This window comes from Pristis pectinata, chromosome 11, assembly GCF_009764475.1.
Source record: "Pristis pectinata isolate sPriPec2 chromosome 11, sPriPec2.1.pri, whole genome shotgun sequence".
Taxonomy (NCBI): Eukaryota; Metazoa; Chordata; class Chondrichthyes; order Rhinopristiformes; family Pristidae; genus Pristis; species Pristis pectinata.
Window position 1 is genome coordinate 29519714 of NC_067415.1, and position 22371 is coordinate 29542084.

A 22371-nucleotide genomic window follows, 5' to 3' on the forward strand; every position below is an offset into this window, starting at 1 on the left:
ACAGTGTCCGAATTTCCCATTTGTGGAAACAGAAGGATTAAATTTGATGGCCCTTGAAAGCATGTTAGGATCATTATGTGTGATGCACTCTGACAGTCTGATCCACTCAAGCCACACTTGGAATTCATGCCATCTCTTCATTAGCAACCTTCCAGTGCTAACCTCACTGTTCACAGCTCTTGGTGTATCACTAGGGGGACGATTCCATAAGTAATTAATACAGGAAAGTTAAGTTAAAGCCAGCCTTCATCTCTGGAAGTGGAGATATATTGTTGCTATAACATATGTTTATTGTGGTAGCATGCAGGAAAAGACAGACAGCAAGGTCCCCAATTTTCCAGTGTAACACTGAAGGCCATTGTTGATGAGGTAAAGGAAACAGTTAGGCTCTATCCACGGGAGGTCAGGGAGCATTCCAGACACATTTAGAAACAACAGTGGAACAATGCATTAGAATTTTTAGGTCACAGGATTTCTGCTTTTACAGAAAACAAATAAAAACTAGATTGAATAGAAATCATTTTATGTAATTTTCTTATTCCTCTAGTTTTTAAACTCTAAAATATACATTGTCTAACTATTTCAATCTGTGGATATTTTTATTAATCATTGTGACCAAAGCAACACAGGATGAAGGGGTTGTCTTATGATGAAAGATTGAGCAGATTGGTCCTATACTCACTGGAGTTCAAAAATAAACACGCTGAGGGGAATTGATAGGGGAGGTTATGACAGGATGGTTCCCATCTTTGGGGAAAATAGGAAGACAGGATATAGTTTCAGAATAAAGAATGAAAATTAAGACAGGGATGGGGAGAAACTTCTTCCCTCAAAAGATTGAGAATCCTTGGATCATAGAATCATTGAAAATTTATGACACGAGAGGCCATTCATCCCCTATTATGTGTGGTAGTCAAAAAAAGAAATACTATATCTACTTCCTTTCAGCACTAGATAGATATCCCTGCAGATCATGGCTCTTCAAGTACAATCTAAGTACTGTTTAAATATGAAGAAGGCTTTAACCTCTGCCACCCTTTCAAGTCACAAGTTCCAGGTCTCTATCACCCTCTGGATATGTTTTTTATCACCTTCTCTCTACTCTTTCTACTGACTACTTTAAAACTTTTGACCTCCCTCTACCCTAGTGCATTGTAAAGGCTGAATTATATTTAACGTCACAAAGTACATATTTTTGGTTTATAGTGTAGTCAATGGTTATGGGGAATGGGCATGAAAGTGGACTGGGGCCAGGCTCAGAACAACCATAACCTTACTGAGTAGTACAACATGCTCGAGGGACCATATAGATATTTCCTCCTCTGATTTCTCATGTTACATCTCCATATAGCTGTATGAGAATCTTGTGCTACTTGCTAGAAAACCATAATTGCTGGTTTTCTATTGCTTTCTTCATGGGCTTTTTATCAATGTGCCTTTGGTGTCTGCAATGATAATCAGAGAGTCCCAATTCAGTCTCCCAGTTTGGGAGTCATTCTCCAGCATTTATTTGACTCATCTCTCATTTGACAATAATGAAGTATTCAGACCAGATGCTGCAGTCTCTCCCGCTGGGGTACGTCTGGAAACCATCCCTAATAACTCCCACATAGACAGTTGCTCTTCAACATTACATTCACTGTGTTAAGAAGTAATATCTGGATTCAGTTCAGATATCTGGAAATAAAAAGCTAATGTTATTCAAGGTGACCATGAAGTCATCAGACTATCACAAAAAATGGCTCACTAACATCCGTTAGGAAAATAAACTAATCTTCCCCCACTTTGGCCCATATCCACCTGAAATTGCCTACCAAGGTGGTTAACTCCTAACTTTCTTCTTGAGTGAGTCATTTGATTGTATCAAACATTTTCTGGACAAATAGCAATGTTGGTTATGATACATCATGTCCCTAGAATATATGAACAAAAATAATAACCTTAGCGATCAGGAAGACTGAACCTAGGAGCAGACTTGTTCATTGCAATGATAACCTGCACCTTCTGAGTGAAACCAGAGTTAAGCCAAAGCTGCCCAACCTCAGGAAAAGGTTCTGCACACCTTAACAAAATGCGGATATTTTTACATTGAAAATCAAGCGAGTACAAACTTTTATCAGCTCAAGTAAACATAGTTCTCATTGGTGACACAGTCAGTTAATTGTGCAGGAGGAAATGATTCCTGAATTCTCTGAGTAGGTTTTATACTAAGCTTTTTATTCTCCATTAGGCTGAAAGCTGTCAAGTGATTGATAATTCACCCGTGAAAACTAATAAGCTGCAGTTCGGTTAGCGTAACGTTATTACAGTGCCAGTGACCCGGGTTCAATTCCGCCGCTGTCTGTAAGGAGTTTGTATGTTCTCCCCATGTCTGCGTGGGTTTCCTCCAGGTGCTCCGGTTTCCTCCCACATTCCAAAGACATATGGGTTAGGAGCTGTGGGCATACTATGTTGGCACCAAAGAGTGGCGACACCTATGGGCTGCCCCCAGCACATTCTCAGTAATGCAGAAAGATACATTTCACTGTGTTTCGATGTACATGTGATAATAAGTATCTTAAATGGAATTCCTCATTTATGAAATAAAGACCTTTATCAATTGTGCATCAGGCAGACAAATAAAGAGGAACTTTTTCGTGCCAAATGACAATGTTAGATGTTGTTATCTTCATTTCAAGATGAAATTCAAAGGTAGTACTTACAAGGGTGTAATATGCATTGCATGAATTCCTGCAGCTTCCAAGGCTGAGGCTAAAATTTCTACATTGCATCGCTTTCCCAAATAATTCCTGTTTTTTTTAAATCTTATCTCCAGTTTTGCCTTTCAAAAGCCATTTCCATGTCTTTTTGCCTAAAACGCATCCTAAAATCAGTCCTAAGTTTCCTGAAACTTTTTCTTCCACAGTTAGATACTAAAGAAAGTCGGTCCTAGAGTCTTATTTGGAACATTTGCAATTTCTAAATAAAAGTTTTGAAAACATTTATACCACAGTTCAAAGGATTAACTATGGAACAACAGTGTTAATTTAATAAGCTGTTACTTCAGAAAGATATGTTGTAAGAATAATAAGAGCTGCAATGTAATTACTTTCCAATTTGAGGGCAGAGATGTGTTGCAAGTGCTGGTGAAAAAGGGTGAACATTAATTAACACTTATATGCTTCACTGCCACATTTCACACTTCTGGGTGGTCTTGCTTGGCACAGCAGCAACTTCCCCGGAAGGCAATGAATTTTTGTGTGAATACATTACAATAGTGCTATTAAGATAAAGCTTTCAACCACTGATTGATGCCGTTTATGTTAGAACGTACTGCACCATAGAAATTGATCTGTGCTCACCTAACATGGCATGTTATGAATTCATCTCAGAAATGCCAGCTGAGAGGTTTCCTGGCTCAGTACAATCAGGACAGACTCTAAAATGGCATCTTGATGACTTACACTTTTCTTCTTTTCAACTATTTTATGCCAGCTCAATTATTTTCTTTTCAAACATCTCTTTCAGTGGTTTCTGATTATCTTCAGTTGTTATAGCATTGGGACCAGAGGATACCAATGCAATGGATAAAGGATTACGATACATTAGGGTTTCCTTTAACTCTCTTTTCTAATAGTGTGAATGCAGGCTGTAATGCTGAGTGTTTGCTTTTGCTCTTTTGATGCCACAAGTTCTGATTTGCTTCTAACTTCATGCACAATCATAAGTGTGCATTTTTAGCACTAAATCATGTTCAGAATATGAGCCAGTCCAACAGCTAGTTCATTACTCTCAGACCCTAGAAGCATGCGGTCTAGGCAGTTAGTGACATCAATAATTGACGCCAGCACCGCCAAATTGGACTGCAAAGCTCCCTCGCATCCATAGCAGCTTGAGGCAGCGTGAAGAGATCTCCCCCCCCCCAACTGATGCAGGTTAGTTGGTATTGTTCTGGAAGAAGAGTTGGTTGAAAAAAATTCATTTGGTTTTATTGTACAACACCATTGAAACTTCAGAAGTCATAAATGTTTACAATTAAATTCATTGACCCATTGTCTGCAGAAGGGAGACTGAGGTAAGGGGGAGGTGGGATCTTAGCTCCAGGAGTTCAAGAGAGGAAGGGCAGAAGGCCCACAGAGCAGGGCAGCATCCTGGAGAGTGGCAAGGAGGGCCTCACAACCCTAATTATCATAGGGTTTTGGAGGAGCACTGGTTGACAAGACTCTACTGCTCCAGGGGAGTTTGCATGTGTCTGCCTTGTGCTGCACCACACTTGAGGCTGCTTGGCAGGACCAGGATCTCGACACAGTGAAAGCCAAGAGGAACTGTCATGCTGAATTTCTGTGGTTTTTCTCAGGTCGGTGCTTAAAACATGTATTATATCTCCCAATTTGCAACTCACCACTTGCCCAAACTGCTGCCTCATTGAATGGCAGGACTTTGGGCTAGCTGTCTGAAAGGCAAAAACAAGAGTGCTGGTGGGGTGGCAATGGTGAGATCATGAATGCTTGTCAGCCTGAGAGAGGACAGCCAATTCATGCTTGATGGAAACACTGCCATTCCGCCGATACAGTATCTCAACAAACCTAATAAGGTTTTGGAGGGCAAATTCCTGGAGTGCCATGTTACCCTCAGAGTCCCTTTGTAAGTGGTACCCAGTGCCACAAACACCCTGCATTTGTGTTGCCGTATGGTGCCATGTTCCAGTACAACACTCAGGCAGTCAGGAAGACCTGTCTGGGCTGTGATGGATGCAGAGACTGCACATGATCGATTCTTCATGTAAAGGCAGAAAACTACAGTACAGTTCCAAATAAATGCTTCCACCTAAAAAATTCTGTACAGTCAATACAGCAGTGATGGGACTACATGACATGTTTAGCACATCTGCTTGGGAATGAATTTCTGGGCATTTTTGACTGTCTTTGTATAACAGCATCAGTACAGATGTAGTACTTAAGCAGAAATAGTATGAAATATTAAATATGTTAAAGATAGAGAGAAAAAAAACTGGTACCAAACATATTCAACAATAAATCGATCACCACAGATGGATAAAATGTTTCCCTGGCTGGTAAGAAAAGCAAGGGTGAGGGGTGGGGGTGGGAGGCAGTTGGGGAAGAACAGAGGCCCTGTCTAGCACCTTCCAATTACATCTAGCTGTAGGCATGGTGCTAGAGGACTGGTGGACTAGTAACATGATCTCATTATTTACAATGGGAGAAAGGAACAGAAGCTAAGTGCTTAATCCTGGCCAATAGTGTTAAACGCCATATAGTGGCACCTCTGCATTTCACTCTGCTTCTAAATATGTGTGAATCCTCTATCAGGTCAAATGGGCATCAGTTAATCACTCATCATAATCCCGGTTCATGCCTTCAGGTTCTTTCCAATTTCTTCTCCACAGACTACTTAAATATTAGATGGCTTGGAATTCCCTAGCAGCTCTGCAGTTTATACTGCTGGCAGCAGGACTATCACTGAGCTTGCAGTCCACTCACCAAACCACAGTGGGCTAATCTTGGATAGGTATTTATACATCACAGAAACATTTCAGAGAAATATCATCCAACCACTATGCTTTCTTTAGTGCGTGTAAATGTTATGACATAACTAATCCACTTTTACATAGTCAGTGTATCAACCAAGTATTTCATGCTGGCTCAGTGCATCTATTTTCTAAATGTCTGTTTCATTTGTATCTTGTTATTTTCAGTGCCAATAGTAAGTGACATTTTGGATGAATGTGGCCACACAGATTAAATCTCACTTAAAATGTAAAAAAAAATGTAACTTCACTTAGATCACTGCAATATGAAATGCAATTTTTCAAATCAATTGCACTTGCTTCCCCAACTCAATCCATCCTCCTTGATCAGTTAAAACCCAATTCTCTGCCTCTTTGCCAAACAATAGCAGGTTATAAAATCCATGTCGAACAAACTTCACACCTACAAACTTTACAACAACTAATGAAATGGAAACAACACAAAATGTCAATCTTGAATATTGTTTTGCAGCTTCTTGTAAGGGAATATAAAATAATTAGATACAAATGCTTTCAGATTGTGAGTTGGTCCAGACTGTGTTGGGATTTGTTGGTGGGACACTTTCTCCCTCAATTTGAAGAGCTGGCTGAATTGTATTCTGTTATCCGAGATTGGAACATATGTTCAAGGTATCTTGGTGGGCTGCAGTGAGGGAATGTGTATTTCTGTCTGTAAAAAATATGCACATGTTGAAAGATTTATGCTTCTCAATTGATCTTCAATGCAAAGGCAGTAACGAACCAAAGTTACCTGATGTGCCAAACGCAAGGTCTATGCATATCCTTTCCTTAAGTATAATGAGTGCACTAAATTGGTAGTGGTGGTATTGGAAAAATTAAACAGGTATTATGAGTTCAAATGCCATCATAGTGAGTTGTAAAACTAAATTCGATTGATCTGCTACTTTGTGAGGTCGTACTAGAATGAAAAAAAACTATGAAGGCTACATGAATAACATCATATAAGTTCAGTAATAGCCTTCAGAGAAGAGAACTTGTTTTTCTTTCTCAGTCCAACCTACATGTGACACTGGTTCTATGGTTGCCTTCAGTAAGGATGGCTAATAGATGCCTTTACTGCATTGCCCACATCTAAGATAAAATATACACAGCATAATTTTTGTTAACTGTGGAAGAGTTGTATGCCCAATTCATTGAAGGATCCCTACAGGCATTCAACTTATACTTTTGTGCCAGCTGACCATCAGAATTATCCGTTTCCTGTGGCTATATGCAACTGATTCTAAATGGACCTAATTTTGGAATGGTGAAATTGAAATTTTACGTTCAAAATACAAACATACATCACAATAGAGTTTGGGGTTGTTTGTGCCAATTACTCAATATATGGGTTCTATTTTCTTTCAAGCATATATCCGATTTCCATTTCATGGTTATTATTGCACTTGTTTCCATCATTCATTTGGCCAGAGCATTCCAGCTTGTGTACTGACAAAAATGGAAACCTGACTGTTCCGCCAGACATCATCCAAGATAACCTGGAAGGACACTATTGCATTAAAACCCAACACAACTGTGACAATTATACTTAGCAGAAGGATTGACTTCTGCTAGACCTTGAGGTTGTCACAGCAGGCGACACTGGTTGATCACCTTTTCAGTGAACATCAATTGGCAAACTATATTCTTGTCTCCTCTGCTACAGCAGTCCAGAAGTTTGCCCTCTCCCCCTACCAAGTAACACACAAAGTCACAATTACTACAAGTTACACATTTCTTTGCATTAATTTTCAATCCTAATTGCACTAAATGGATGTAAAAGCAATGACTGCAATGTATATAACACTAATTAGATACAATCCATACTAGTTATAATATGTATCCAAAAATTTTGTAATTTTGTTGAGTTAGTAACCTAATGGCAAGAGCTGATACAAAATAAATGGCAAATTTGCAGTTATGCATCCAAGAACACTGGATGCTCAACAATATCCAAAGTTGTACACATCATGGACATAGCTTACACTAGGAACTGGGTAGACAAGCATGGGGCAACTCACTGAATTTAGAGATTAAATCCTAAGGCTCCTCATTACATATCTGTTATTTAGCCACTGCAGAATGATATCCAGAAATATTAAAAATTTAACTTGCAAAAAGTCAACAATATTATGCAATCTTTTATGTTTGATTTTTTTTCTTTTATCTCTATCTCCTCATGGCCCTGGAGCAGGTTGTACCAGCTCACATGGTAGGTAGGAAGACTGGTCTTGATTTTTATCAAAGCCATCTTTTGAGTTAGCAATAACTCAGGGGAATAACTTCTGGTGCTTAAGATCGCCTCATGGTTAACTCTTTCTTTTCCAGTTGAGAGCTCTGTAGTTCATTTCAGCCATTATGTCAGCTGGGGTCAATTAATACAGTGCGGACCGGGTAAAACCTTTTTGATCTGAGCCTCTTAAGAACTGCTATTTTACCTCTGTGTTGCTGTTGAATGAAGTTCCGTATTATCAACAGATATTTGACACAAATTGGATTTCTCCACCCCTGCAGAATCATACCTTTGGCAACTAATGTTGTAAAATTAATGTCAAGGAAGCACAGCATCCACATCACCATTTTCTTCACGTAACGTCTGGCTGTTTTGTAAATTAATTGACAAAGACGGATTGCTGGCAATTAGTCAACCACACTGCTACCATGTGAATAGCAGGATAGTAAAAGGTGAACCAGATGGCCTTTCATCCTTTTCCATCTGGCAATTCCCAACATTAAACTAAAATACATCTAAAATCTTGGACAAGATTTGAGAAGTTACAATTTTGCAACACTGTTTGTAAACATAGTAAAAAGCACCCTCATAAAACTGCTAGTACAAGCACAAGCTAGCATTACCCACACAACAAGGTAAATGTGGTGCCCTTCAGAGTCAACAGAAGTTAAAAAGCAGAATGTCCAGAATGACTATTGCAAGGTAACAATTGAGAAAGCAAAGGAGAGGGAGAGGATTTATTTGGCAGAGACAAAATGTGAAGAAATGGAAACTGCACGTCATCGGTTTTACTTTCACCATTGTTTCTGAACTTTCAGCCCAGTGAGACACAAGAGTTCAATCCTTTCAGATAAGCAGAATATTGCAGTCAAACCGAAGAAATAGATACAAGGAGTGGGAGTCACCGAGTCTTTGAGTTATACAGCATGGAAACAGGCTCTTCGCCCAGTCTGTCCATGCAGGTCACCAAGTACCTATAATATTAACCCCATTTTCCAGCACTCAGTCCACAGCCTTGGTGTTTCTTCTAAATACCTATTAAATGTTGTGCTGCCTCTGCCTCTACCACCCTCTCAGGCTGCGCATTCCAGATTTCAACAACCCCTCCCGTATAATCACATTCTTCCTGTATGAATGAGGGTGAATGTGGTCAATTGGAGTAGCAAGAAGAAGTGGAAAAATGGACAATTGGTAAGAAGTGTGTACTTGTAAGCTTTTCACTTTCCTTTGTTGAGCGTCTGCTCTCATTTCCTCCCTGAAGATGTCACCATTGATCTGGTTCTAGCTGGGCTGTATTACTGGGGGTGAATTATAGCTGAGCCCAATCTGGTTGATACTCAGAATCCATTTACTAATCTTAGGCTGTTTTCCCTCTCCCGGGAGAGTTAAGGTCAGAATTAACCCTACCCCACCCGCGCATCATCCTGTCTATGCTGAGACTTCAGATCAAGGTTTCTATTCTGTAAAGGAGGACTGATATGCAATTGACTAGACTCCTGGCACAACTACTGTTCAGTTTTTGCCTTCTGCCAGTTACCAAAATAATCAAATTTCAAACTTGTTGAATCATTGAGTGTGAAACAATATTTCTAATAACGTCCCCTGATGCCACTGCAGTTTTCCAAAAACATTAAAAAACTGGAAATATGAAATAAAACAAAATGCTGGAGATAATCATTCTAATTCTAAGATTGGTACAACTTTCATCTTATTTAATCTGGGTGGATGGGCAGGTGCATTTTAGGATGTGTGCAGCACATGCATTTCTCACTTGCTATTCTTGATGGTGATTTGTATCATTTTTTTAATGTTTTAGATATGACCATTCTAATTCAGCTTGGACAGATAAATTAAAGCAACAGGCTATTCAACAAAAAAGTACAGTAAAAATAAAAATAAAACATTGAACACACATTAAAAATTATTTACGTTAACAACAATTCGAAGCATTGCATATAACTCCCTTGCAACTCTTCCTCTCCATTGAAATAAATGAAGTCACTGAACCTGCCAAATCTATCCTCTGGCAATTCCCAGCATAATACAGGAATCCCAAACTTACTGGCTGTGTTGTAGATATCTCAGGAAAATCTAGGCTATAACGTCGCACAATAATACTGCACAGCTTTACCCCTCCTGCTACATCTTGTGCTCCAGATACTGTCATCTAGAATTGTCAAACTGGTATAATCACTTCTATTCAATAACTTTTGCTTACATTGTTGATATATATTTTAATTTTGAAAATAATGGTATGTCTTCAATTGGGTGAGTCCCCCCCAGCATTCAAAATGTTCTTGGGGTCAGGTAAGCTGTTAGATATGATAAAGGGTGTTATTATATCTACCACAGATTGAGTTTAGGCTCACATTGCAGGACGTGCACATACATGTGCATGCGCGCGCGCACACACACACACACACACACACACACACACACACACACTTTGGAAAATGACAGGATGGGGCATGAATGGAAACAATTCCTTTTATAAATTGAAAAGAAATATTCAAAAAACCTGCTATTATTCCTCCATTTGTTTGAGAATTTTTTTTCTGTTGCCTTGGATTTATCCCTTATGCAAAGCATCCACTGATAACTGACCGGACAGACAGGCCACCTCTGCTCGTCGTATTGTTCCATAGCTCGTTGCTAAGAGATGAGTGGGAGCACCATGGGAGAAGATTTTTTCTGTTCATTCACTGTAGCAAAATCAGTAATGTATTCTTCCTGTTCACATACACAATTTCACTGCAAATAGAGAACACTACCTCAGAGTTCACATTGTCCTCTGTATTTGCACATTTACTTGGAGAAAGGCTTTGCCTCGGTTTGCTGTCTCCCTTGAGGGACACCAGATGTGCTGAAGAAGTCCATTGTATGGAGAACTATGAATGTGAATTTGCTTCAGTTGCTCAAACAAAACATGAATTTCACCATCATGCTGCCAGTTATGGTTTTAATTAACCTGTCACTTGAGAGGATTGTGTTATTTGGATTTCAGATTTCAGCCAAGCCACCCATGGAGTTACTGAGCATAGGAAGGGTGCGGTTATAATTCAGACTTCCAGTATTCCACTTATGTTCCATAGAAAAACTAGCTTTGCAAGCAAGCTCATGAGCCAAACTTGTACTGAATTATGCAAGTTAATAAATCACATGATGGACCTTGTTATCCTTAATTGTTAAGTTATAAATATTACACTGCTAACATTTAATTCAGATTTCTCAAACAAAAATGTGAAAGACTTCCATTTAAAGATCATCTTTCATGTCCCTTTCTATATTTCCAGCACTTTAAAGTCAATGAAGTATTGTGAAATGTAATCACTGTGTAATTATAGGGAGTGCAGCAGACAAGTTACACACAACACGTTGCCACCAACAGCAACGTGAAATTGACTGGTGATAAATACTTGCCAGGATACTGGGGAAAGCTCCTCCACTCTTCTTTAAAAGAGAGCAGCGTTCAAAGTTACCATTTAATTTTTGACATTAACAGCTTGATGTTTCATGATAGATAACACATCAGATGGTGAAGCAGTCCCTCATTGTTCCTCTGGGAGTATCAAGCTAGATTTTCTGTTGAAATTTCTGAAGCCACAACATTTTCATTTAGAGGGGGAGAGACAACTAAGTGAATGCAGGGCAAGCAGCAGGGCCATCAAGTGCAGCTGAGTAGAAGCCCAGCCAACTTTATCTACCAGCTCTGATGGGCATGCCATGAGCTAACCTCTGATCAGAGTGGGCAGAAAGTTGATAGGAGGTCTCTGCTAGTGACCAGAATACATGGTCTATAGCATTAAGTCTTCAGAAGGCACTCAAATCAGCAGTCTTGGAAACTTTTATGGTATCTGATCCTGAGTCCTCCAATGAGGACAGACTCCTGTTAGATAACTGGTGGATTCTACAGGGTGAATGCCTTTCTATAAAATCCCAGTAACTGTATGTTCACCCATTACGAGTGGCTCGGGGTCAAATCCACAGCCGTCATGATTGGGATGGTAGGGGGAAGGCAGAGCAGCGTGGTCTGAAGCTTTCTTTCAATCCTACTCTTCCAGGCCCACAAAGGAACTTTAAAAGAAAATGAAAAGAACCAAGAAGAGAAACGAATGACAAGCAGCCTTGTCCTGGCAGGGAAGAAGCCATTACCTGGTCACTCAAGCCAGAGATGAATTTTGGACCAATGGTACCCAATTTTTATGTTTAAAGGACTCTGCGGGCTTTGGGTGCAATTGTTTGCAATTTTAAATTGAAGTTCTCTACTTAGACCTTAGTAGGTAAGGTCACATCTTAACTACCCTAACCTCCCCTGCCCCACTTCTGATTGGCATGGTGGTTGACGCAGATGTAGCACGGTGGTGAGGTGTTAAGATTCATTCTATCATTTGTAAGAACGAGAATAAATCCTCTGAAAATTTTACGCGAAGTAGTTTAGACTTGCGTGGTGTTTCATCTGGCCACAGTAAGAACAAGACAAGACTCTGTGTACTTCAGTGTTTTGATGAGGTAAAAATGAAATTCGATTTTAATTCTTGGACCCATCTTTCTGCATTATTATATTAAAAAAAAACATTATTTCTCTTTCTGGTAATTTACCTCCATTTAATATTTCAAAGGCTTACTTTGCAAACTATTATTTACAACATCTTAGCTGCCTTCAATAGGCAGAATTACTAGGTTAGAAATTCTTTCACATAACCCCCTTTTTTTTCTGTGCCATGGAAAGGAGTTAGATGTAAACCTATAATGCTAAACATGATTGAAGACATTTTTAAAAATTGCTCAAGGCCCAGAGAGGCCTCTGAATATATGGTGTGCAGCAATACAAAGTGGGGTGCTAGGAACATTTTGATATTTGTTTGTGCATCTAAGACATTCACAGAGAAGCAGGTTTTAACAAGCCAGTTGAGGCCTGATTCCATGTAATTTAAAATAGACCAGTATTAACTGATTCATAGCCTTTGACTATGTGCCGACATTCTGGTTTAAGAAGTTTCCTTCCTGATCATTTCCATAAAACTGGCTCCCATTGCTGCTAATTTTGATTGAGCTTTGAGAATCACATCCTCAGTCCTCAAACCCTTATAAATGCCAGTGTGCTGGTTTACAGAGAGCAGAGAGCAGAGAGCAGCTCAGAAGCTAGCCTTTATGGCAAATACATATTTGGTTCATAAATATTATGTTTTATATTTATAATAAATTCATAAAAAGTTCATAAATAACAACGACTTGCTATGTTTGTACAAGACCTTAGTAACACCATATTTGGCATGTTGTATGCAATTTTGAACTTGGTACCAAAAGGGCATACTTGCCTAGGGCACAAGGCTGGAGGAGGTTGTCCTACACTGAGTGTCACAAACCAGCAACAAAAGAAACACACTGAGCATGATTCAGTGTTAAAAACTATTTTATTAATCACTACTTATGATAATACGTAAAATAAAAGTAAAAATGTTAGTATGTTAGAATTCAAGAATGTTAAACCTCGAACGTTAACCCCAAAACTAAACTCTTCGTGTGTGTGTGTGACAAAGTCCAAAACTTCCAGTTCCGGAATGGTTCTTAAAGTTCAGTTCCGCAAGCCATAAGGTGAAACATGAGCAAGGGCTTCTTCAAAAACCACCGTTGTCTGAAGATAAGATGTAGATGTAGAAAAACATAGAGAGAGTACATACGAAATCCAGATGTTCCACGATGGAACCCAAACGACACTTCAGTGTTTACTCGGTAGTGACTTCCTCACCCCGAAAAGCATCCGAACCGTGGTCGTCCACACACAAATACCTGTTTCCTTCTACAGGTCAGCAACAAAGTGAACTCCACCGGATTACTTCCAACTTCCATACATGGATTTCAGTGGCAAACACAGTTATTGTTTCTCATCCATCGATAGAGAAAACAAGCAGGCTGGTGTCTCTCTCCCTTCTCTCTCTCTTTTTTTCTTCTTCTTCAACAACGTCATTACGTCCTTTATCTTCTATTGACGTAAGCACGCCCCACACACACATACACACACACTCTCTATCTTAAAGGGACTTTCACTGAGTCCGTAACACCTCCCACCTAAAAAAAAATTTTCCCAAGAAAATTTTAACCGCGCATAGTTAATAATGTTAATAATTATCATGCTACACAACTACAGACTATCAGATTAGTACAGATACATGTTTCCCATTTAACATCGGGAAAGACAATCAGCAATCACATTATCTTTGCCTTTAATGTGAGTTATCATGAGATCAAACTCTTGCAAAATTAAACTCCAGTTTAACAGCCTTCTGTTCTTGTTTTTGACTCGGCTCAGAAACACCAATGGGTTATGATCTGTATACACAGTCAATGGTTTCTGAGCGGTGCAGACATATACACTGAAATGTTGCAAGGCTAAAACAAGCGACAGTAATTCTTTCTCTATGGTGGAATAATTCTTTTGATGCTCATTAAATTTCTTTGAAAAGTAAGCTACAGGATGGTCAATATCATCAAGGTCACCCTTCTGCAACAACACAGCTCCTGCAGCTTCATCACTGGCATCTACTGCTAATGAAAATGGCTTTTCAAAGTCAGGTGTTCTGAGCACAGGATGGTAGCATAAAATGGCTTTCAGCTTCTCAAATGCTTCTTGACAAGAATCTGTCCAAACAAACTTTACTCCCTTCTTCAGAAGATTAGTTAGGGGAAGAGCAATATCAGCAAAACTTTTACAAAATTTTCGATAATATCCAACCATTCCCAAAAATCTTCTAACAGTCCTCGTACCTGTGGGAATAGGGAACTCAGATATTGCTTGAACTTTTGCCTGAACAGGAGCTTGCTTGCCTTGACCTACAACATAACCAAGATACGTCACAGTGGCATGGCCAAATTCACTTTTAGCCAAGTTAACTGTAAGGTTAGCCTTGGAAAGTCTTTCAAACAACCTTTCTAACGCAGAGATGTGATCCTCCCATGTATCATTCCCAGTCACTAAGTCGTCAATGTAGGCATCTGTATGTTTTAACCCATGAATCACTGAATTAATCATTCTTTGAAATGTTGCCGGAGCATTTTTCATTCCAAATGGCAAAACATTGTAGTCATACAATCCAGAAGGGGTTACAAAGGCTGAAATTTCCCTTCCTCTATCTGTTAATGGAACACACCAGTACCCTTTTAATAGGTCAATCTTTGTAAGAAATTTTGCCTTTCCCACTCTGTCTATGCAATCATCCACTCTAGGAATAGGGTAAGCATCTGACTTTGTTACAGCATTCACTTTCCTGTAATCTGTGCAAAATCTAACAGTTCCATCAGGTTTAGGTACAATAACACAGGGCGAACTCCAATTTGAAGTAGAATGTCTAATAATATCATTTTCCAACATGTATTTGATTTCCTGATCAACAAGTTTACTTTTTTCCACATTCATTCGATATGGGTGTTGTTTGATTGGTTTTGCATCCCCAACATCAACATCATGGGTAATTATCGATGTTCTGTTTGGAACATCTGGGAACAGATTTTTAAATTTTAAAATTAATTCTCTCATCTGTTGTTTTTGTGAAACTTGTAAATGGTCCAACTTCGTTTCAAGGTTCTCCAGGATATTTTGGTTTTTTAGTTTCGATGGAACAATATTTGGTCTAAATTGGCCTTCCTCAACATCAACATCAGGCATTCTAGAAACAACCTTTTCACCATCCACCAAGGCCAGAACTGAATCCCTCTCATAATAAGGTTTTAGCATGTTTACATGACAGAGTTGTGTTTTCTTGCGTCTATCTGGTGTTTTGATTATATATGTTAGATCAGTCACTCGAGATTCAATAACATAGGGTCCAGAAAAACGAGCTTGCAAGGGATTATTTTGGCTAGGGAAAAATACCAACACCTTTTGCCCCACTGCGAATGTCCTAGGCCGAGCACGTCTATCAAAATATGTCTTCATTCTTATCTGGCTTGTTTTCAGATTCTCTCTCGCTAGCTGGCAGACTCTCTCCAACCGAGTTTTAAATTTTTGGACATAGTCCAACAGACTCAAGTGAACTTCCTCATTAACCCATTGCTCTCTTAACAACTCCAAAGGTCCTCTCACCCGATGTCCAAACACAAGCTCAAACGGACTAAATCCTATTGACTCCTGGATCGATTCTCTAACGGCAAACAAAAGTAAATGGATACCTTCGTCCCAATCCTTGGTGTTTTCAAAGCAATAAGTCTTCAGCATATTTTTGAGAGTAGAATGAAATCTCTCCAGAGCTCCTTGAGATTCTGGGTGATATGCAGATGATACAATCTGCTTTGCTCCCAGCTCATAGACTATTTGTTGAAAAATTTTTGACATAAAATTACTACCTTGATCAGATTGGATTTCTTTTGGCAAACCAAACAAGGTAAAAAATTTTACAAGAGCCTTTGACACCGTCTTGGCCTTAATATTTCTAAGGGGTATTGCCTCTGGAAATCTAGAAGTGGCACACATGATGGTTAACAAATACTGATTTCCAGTCTTAGACTTTGGTAAGGGGCCAACACAGTCCACAATCACCTTCGAAAAGGGTTCACCAAAAGCAGGAATTGGCTTCAAAGGAGCCACAGGGGGTTTTTGATTTGGTTTACCTACCATCTGACATGTGTGGCAGGTTCGACAAAACATCACCACATCTTTTCTCAAACCAGGCCAATAGAATTGTTTCAAGATCTTCCCTACAGTTTTATTCACACCAAAATGACCACCCAAAGGCATACTATGGGCCAGGTTTAAAATCTCATCCCTATAAACTTTTGGAACAACAACCTGATGAATAACTTCCCATTCCTCATTAACAGGGACATGAGGAGGTCTCCATTTCCTCATTAACACTCCATTTTTGACATAATATCCAGTTGGCACCTTTTCAATCTCCTCACATGAGAGAGCTTTTTCTTTCAATTCTGTCAATTCAGGGTCCTTTGTCTGTTCCACCATAAAATCCTTCCTTGACAAAGACAAATCTTTAAATTCAGGCTCACTATAAGGATGTTGATCCTCCAGTGAAGACAGAAAAGTCTCAGATAAGGCATCAAAATTTTCTTCCTGTTTAGGACTGTCACAAGGAACTACATCAGACTGCACCGGACTGTCTGTCTTGGCTAATTCTCTAGCTCTAGCTCGAGTCACTGCACATGATGGGTAAACATCTGAATCATCCTCAGACTCATCAATCCTTGGTTTGGTTGTTAACCGTACCACAGGATCACTTTCTCCATTTGCAAGGTCATTTCCCAATAACAAAGAAACTCCTTCCACTGGCAAACTAGGTCTTATCCCTATCTCGACTGGTCCTTCTACGAACTTTGACTTTAAAATCACCCTGTGAAAAGGGACAGACATGGTCTCACCTGTAACACCTCGTACTAGATTTACTTCACCAGTGTCACTTTCTTCACCAAAATTTAAAACACTGTCCAGCAAGAGAGATTGACTAGCCCCAGTATCTCTAAGAATTTTCACTGGCACCTGGGGTGACTCATCATTCAGTGAAACAAAACCCTCTGATACATACGAACGGAATTCTTTTCTCACCTCCTCCAACTTTTCCGCTTTTCCCTCTTGCAAGGACTGATCTTTAACAGCATCTCCTGAACCTTTTTGATTTTTAATTGCCTGAAAGCAAGCATTGGGCCCAGCTTCCTTCTTTTTCTTCAAAAGGGCACAATTAGATATCACGTGGCCAGGTTTCCTACAGTAATAACAAGTACGCTCAACAGGTTTCTCCAGCCCTGGCTTCTTTTCATCTTTTCCTTTTTGATTACCTCCCAATTTAATCTCTGGTTTACCTGGATTGTCTTTGTAACTCTTTTGAAAGGTTTTAGGTTGTCCCCATTTGGATTTATGGGTTAAAGCATAATCATCTGCCAACCTAGCAGTTTCTTGTAAAGTTTCCACTGCCTTTTCATTTAAATATGTTGTTAATTCAGCTGGAACACATCTTTTAAAGTCTTCCACCAGTATCAATTCTGTCAATTTATCGTAATCCCCATCTACATTTTTAGCCAGGCACCATCGTTCAAAACATATTCTCTTTCCATTGGCAAATTCCATATAAGTCTGATCTGCAGATTTCCTCAAGTCTCTGAATTTTTGTCTATAAGCCTCAGGGACCAATTCATAGGCCTTCAATATAGCTTGTTTTACCTTGGTATAATCAGCTGCATCCTCAACAGACAAAGCAGAATAAGCTTTTTGAGCTTTACCTTTAATCACACTCTGTACCATAAGAGCCCATCCTTTCCTTGGCCAGTTTGAACTCACAGCAACCTTTTCAAAATGTTGGAAATACTGATCAACCTGATCTTCTTCAAACGGAGGGACTAATCGAACCTCCCTGCTGGCTGAAAAACCATCATCAGAATCAGATTCCGAACTCCTACGCTTCATTTGTAACTCATGCTGCCTCTTTTTCTCCTCGTTATCCAGCTCCATCCTCTTCAATTCCATCTGCTTCATTGCTAGATCAGCCTCTATCTTCATCTGAGTTAGCTTTTGTTCGGCCTCTAATTTCTTTTGTTCGGCCTCTAATTTCTTTTGTTCTCGTTCAGCTTCTATCTTTAACTGGGTTTGCTCTCGTTCAGCCTCTATCTTTGCCAGCTGCACCTGTGCCTCAGAAATTGCTATTTCACTGCCAGGAAACTGTTTTAACACTTCCTTCTCAAACACCTTCTTTTCCACATAATGGCCAGCTATCAATCTCTGAATATCTGCCTTTCTCATAGACTGCTTTACTTCTGTAAGGTTTAGCCTGGTAGCAATCTTTATCAAATCATCCTTTTTCGCCACCTCCAATCCCTTTTGGGTTGGTGACTCCAAAAATGCCTTAATATCCATTGCTGCTGGTTTCCACACACACAAGCCAATTAAAAAGAATTTATCAGACCTCCCTCAAAAATCTTTGGATTGAATCCCGAACAAATCTCGTCAATCTGGGGAACGATCCCAGATGACACTCGTTAACCTTGGGAACTATCCCGGACGAGCCCCCAATTTTGTCACAAACCAGCAACAAAAGAAACACACTGAGCATGATTCAGTGTTAAAAACTATTTTATTAATCACTACTTATGATAATACGTAAAATAAAAGTAAAAATGTTAGTATGTTAGAATTCAAGAATGTTAAACCTCGAACGTTAACCCCAAAACTAAACTCTTCGTGTGTGTGTGTGACAAAGTCCAAAACTTCCAGTTCCGGAATGGTTCTTAAAGTTCAGTTCCGCAAGCCATAAGGTGAAACATGAGCAAGGGCTTCTTCAAAAACCACCGTTGTCTGAAGATAAGATGTAGATGTAGAAAAACATAGAGAGAGTACATACGAAATCCAGATGTTCCACGATGGAACCCAAACGACACTTCAGTGTTTACTCGGTAGTGACTTCCTCACCCCGAAAAGCATCCGAACCGTGGTCGTCCACACACAAATACCTGTTTCCTTCTACAGGTCAGCAACAAAGTGAACTCCACCGGATTACTTCCAACTTCCATACATGGATTTCAGTGGCAAACACAGTTATTGTTTCTCATCCATCGATAGAGAAAACAAGCAGGCTGGTGTCTCTCTCCCTTCTCTCTCTCTTTTTTTCTTCTTCTTCAACAACGTCATTACGTCCTTTATCTTCTATTGACGTAAGCACGCCCCACACACACATACACACACACTCTCTATCTTAAAGGGACTTTCACTGAGTCCGTAACATGAGAAACTGAGTAAGATTGGCCAAATTTACAAGGGTTTAGAAAAGTGACAAGTGCTTCATTGAGACATTCAAGATTCAGAGGGACTGAGGGAGGAGATACTAAAAGGCTCTTCCAGCTGACTGGAGAGTCTAGAACTAAGGGCAAAGTCCCAGGATAACGGGTCAAGCATTTATGTGTAAGATGAGAAAAGATCTCTTATACATAGAGCTGTGAATTTCTGGAATTCTTCATCTTCGAGGGCTGTAGATGCTCAGTCATCAAGTATATTCCAGGCTGAGACCAATAGATTTTTGGAGACTAAGGGAATTAGTGGATATGGGGATAACATGGGTAAGTGGATGAAGCACTCATGATTTTGAATGGCAGGGCAAGATTGAAGAACCATCTAGTCTACTTCTATTATTTCTTTGATTCATATTTTTTTTATCCACACCAGCCAGTATCTTGCTTTAATCAACCAAATCATGATTTAAAGTTGAGAATGGTAAAATTCCTCTGTGTGAAGAATGAACTCAATATTGAAGGAGTTTTACACACTTGTAAGTATGCATTACACGTAATAACATTGTAAATCAAGTCTGTGTTTTCCAACAGAGCTCATAGAATCATAGAATCTTAGAATTGCACAGGCAATTTGGGCCCAACTTGTCCACAGTGATCCAGGGGTACCATTCTGTATTAACCCCATCTCCCAAGACTTGGGCCAGAGCCTTCAATGCGATTCAAGTGTTCATCTAGACACATCTTAAGTGCTGCCAGTGACCCAGTTTCAACCACTCTTTCAAGCAGTGCATTCCAGTTACGTACCACTCTCTGGGTGAAGAATGTCCCCCTCATATCTCCTCTGAATATTGTATTAGCCTCAATAGTGCTGGGGAGTGTCTTGCACCAGAGAGGCAACATACCAATCTGGAGTCTATTTTGTGGCCGCAGAAATGCCTAACTGACCCCCTTATTACAGAATTCCCCTACCACTCTCACTGTCCCAGTCTTATAGAACCATAGAACCATAGAACAATACAGCACAGAAAACAGGCCATTCGACCCCTCTCATCTGTGCCGAAACGTTATTCCACTAGTCCCACTTCCCTGCACCCAGTCCATAACCCTCCAGACCTCTCCCGTCCATATATCTATCCAATTTATTCTTAAAGCTTAAGAGTGAGCCCGCATTTACTACATCAGATGGCAGCCCGTTCCACACCCCCACCACTCTCTGAGTGAAGAAGTTCCCCCTAATGTTCCCCCTAAACCTTTCCCCTTTCACCCTAAAGCCATGTCCTCTCGTACTTATCTCTCCTAATCTAGGTGGAAAGAGCCTACTCGCATTAACTCTGTCTATGCCCCTCATAATTTTGTAAACCTCTATCAAATCTCCTCTCATTCTTCTACGGTCCAAGGAATAAAGTCCTAACCTGTTCAATCTTTCCCCGTAACTCAACTCCTGAAGACCCAGCAACATTCTAGTAAATCTCCTCTGCACTCTTTCAATCTTACTGATATCCTTCCTATAGTTAGGTGACCAGAACTGCACACAATACTCCAAATTTGGCCTCACCAGTGACTTATACAACCTTACCATAACATCCCAACTCCTATACTCAATACTTTGATTTATGAATGCCAGGATGCCAAAAGCCTTCTTTACAACCCTGTCTACCTGTGACCCCACTTTCAGGATATTATGTATCTGAACTCCCAGATCCCTTCGTTCCTCCGCACTCCCCAGTGCCCTACCATTTACTGTGTATGTTCTACCTTGATTTGTCCTTCTAAAATGCAACACCTCACACTTGTCTGCATTAAATTCCATCTGCCATTTTCTGGCCCATTCTTCCAGTTGGTTCAGATCCCTCTGCAAGCTTTGAAATCCTTCCTCGCTGTCCACTACGCCTCCAATCTTAGTGTCATCAGCAAACTTGCTGATCCAATTTACCACATTATCATCTAGATCATTGATATAGACAACAAACAACAATGGCCCCAGCACAGATCCCTGAGGCACACCACTAGTCACAGGCCTCCAGTCTGAGAAACAATCATCCACTACCACTCTCTGTCTTCTCCCACACAGCCAATTTCGAATCCAGTTTACAACCTTTCCATGGATACCTAGTGACTGAACCCTATGAACTAACCTCCCATGTGGGACCTTGTCAAAGGCCTTACTAAAGTCCATGTAGACAACATCCACTGCCTTTCCTTCATTTACCTTCTTGGTAACCTCCTCAAAAAACTCTACAAGATTCGTTAAACACGATCTACCACGCACAAAGCCATACTGACTATCCTTAATCAGCCCTTGGCTGTCCAAATACTTGTATATCCGATCTCTCAGAACACCTTCCAATAATTTACCTACTACTGATGTCAGGCTCACCAGCCTGTAATTACATGGTTTACTTTTAGAGCCTTTTTTAAACAACGGAACAACATGAGCTACCCTCCAGTCCTCCAGCACTGCACCCGTGGCTAAGGACATTTTAAGTATATCTGCCAGGGCCCCTGCAATTTCTACACCAGTCTCTCTCAAGGTCCGAGGAAATATCTTGTTAGGCCCGGGGGATTTATCTACCTTTATTCGCTGTAAAGCAGCAAGCACCTCCTCCTCTTTAATCTCTATATGCTCCATGACCCTGCTGCTTGTTTCCCTTCCTACCATATCCTCTATGCCCATTTTCTGAGTAAATACTGATGCAAAAAATCTGTTTAAGATCTCCCCCATCTCCTGAGGCTCCACACATAGACATCCACTCTGATCTTCTTGGGGACCAATTTTGTCCCTTACTATCCTTTTACTCTTCATATACTTGTAGAAACCCTTTCGGTTTACCTTTACATTATCTGCCAAAGCAGCCTCATGTCGTCTTTTTGCCTTCCTGATTTCCTTTTT

At 40.0% G+C, this 22371-nt stretch overlaps 1 protein-coding gene across 12 annotated transcripts in view; it reads right to left on the reverse strand.

Moving 5' to 3' along the window:
* The window catches only part of sgcg (sarcoglycan, gamma), a 427114-nt gene that overhangs the window by 225854 nt on the left and 178889 nt on the right, over nt 1-22371 (reverse strand). For 5 of the 12 annotated variants that reach the window (XR_007957197.1, XM_052026695.1, XM_052026694.1 and 2 more), the window contains exon 1: nt 10365-10506. The exons of 4 other annotated variants lie outside the window; for them this stretch is intronic. Coding sequence is in view for 4 of the 8 variants with exons in the window: in XM_052026695.1 (XP_051882655.1) it covers nt 10365-10403 (39 nt within the window). In the remaining 4 variants the exon portion in view is untranslated. Of the gene's footprint in view, nt 1-9822; nt 9845-10278; nt 10507-10531; nt 10592-22371 lie in introns of those variants that run through there. 3 more of the 12 variants (XM_052026701.1, XM_052026702.1, XM_052026703.1) reach the window with 3 other exon arrangements.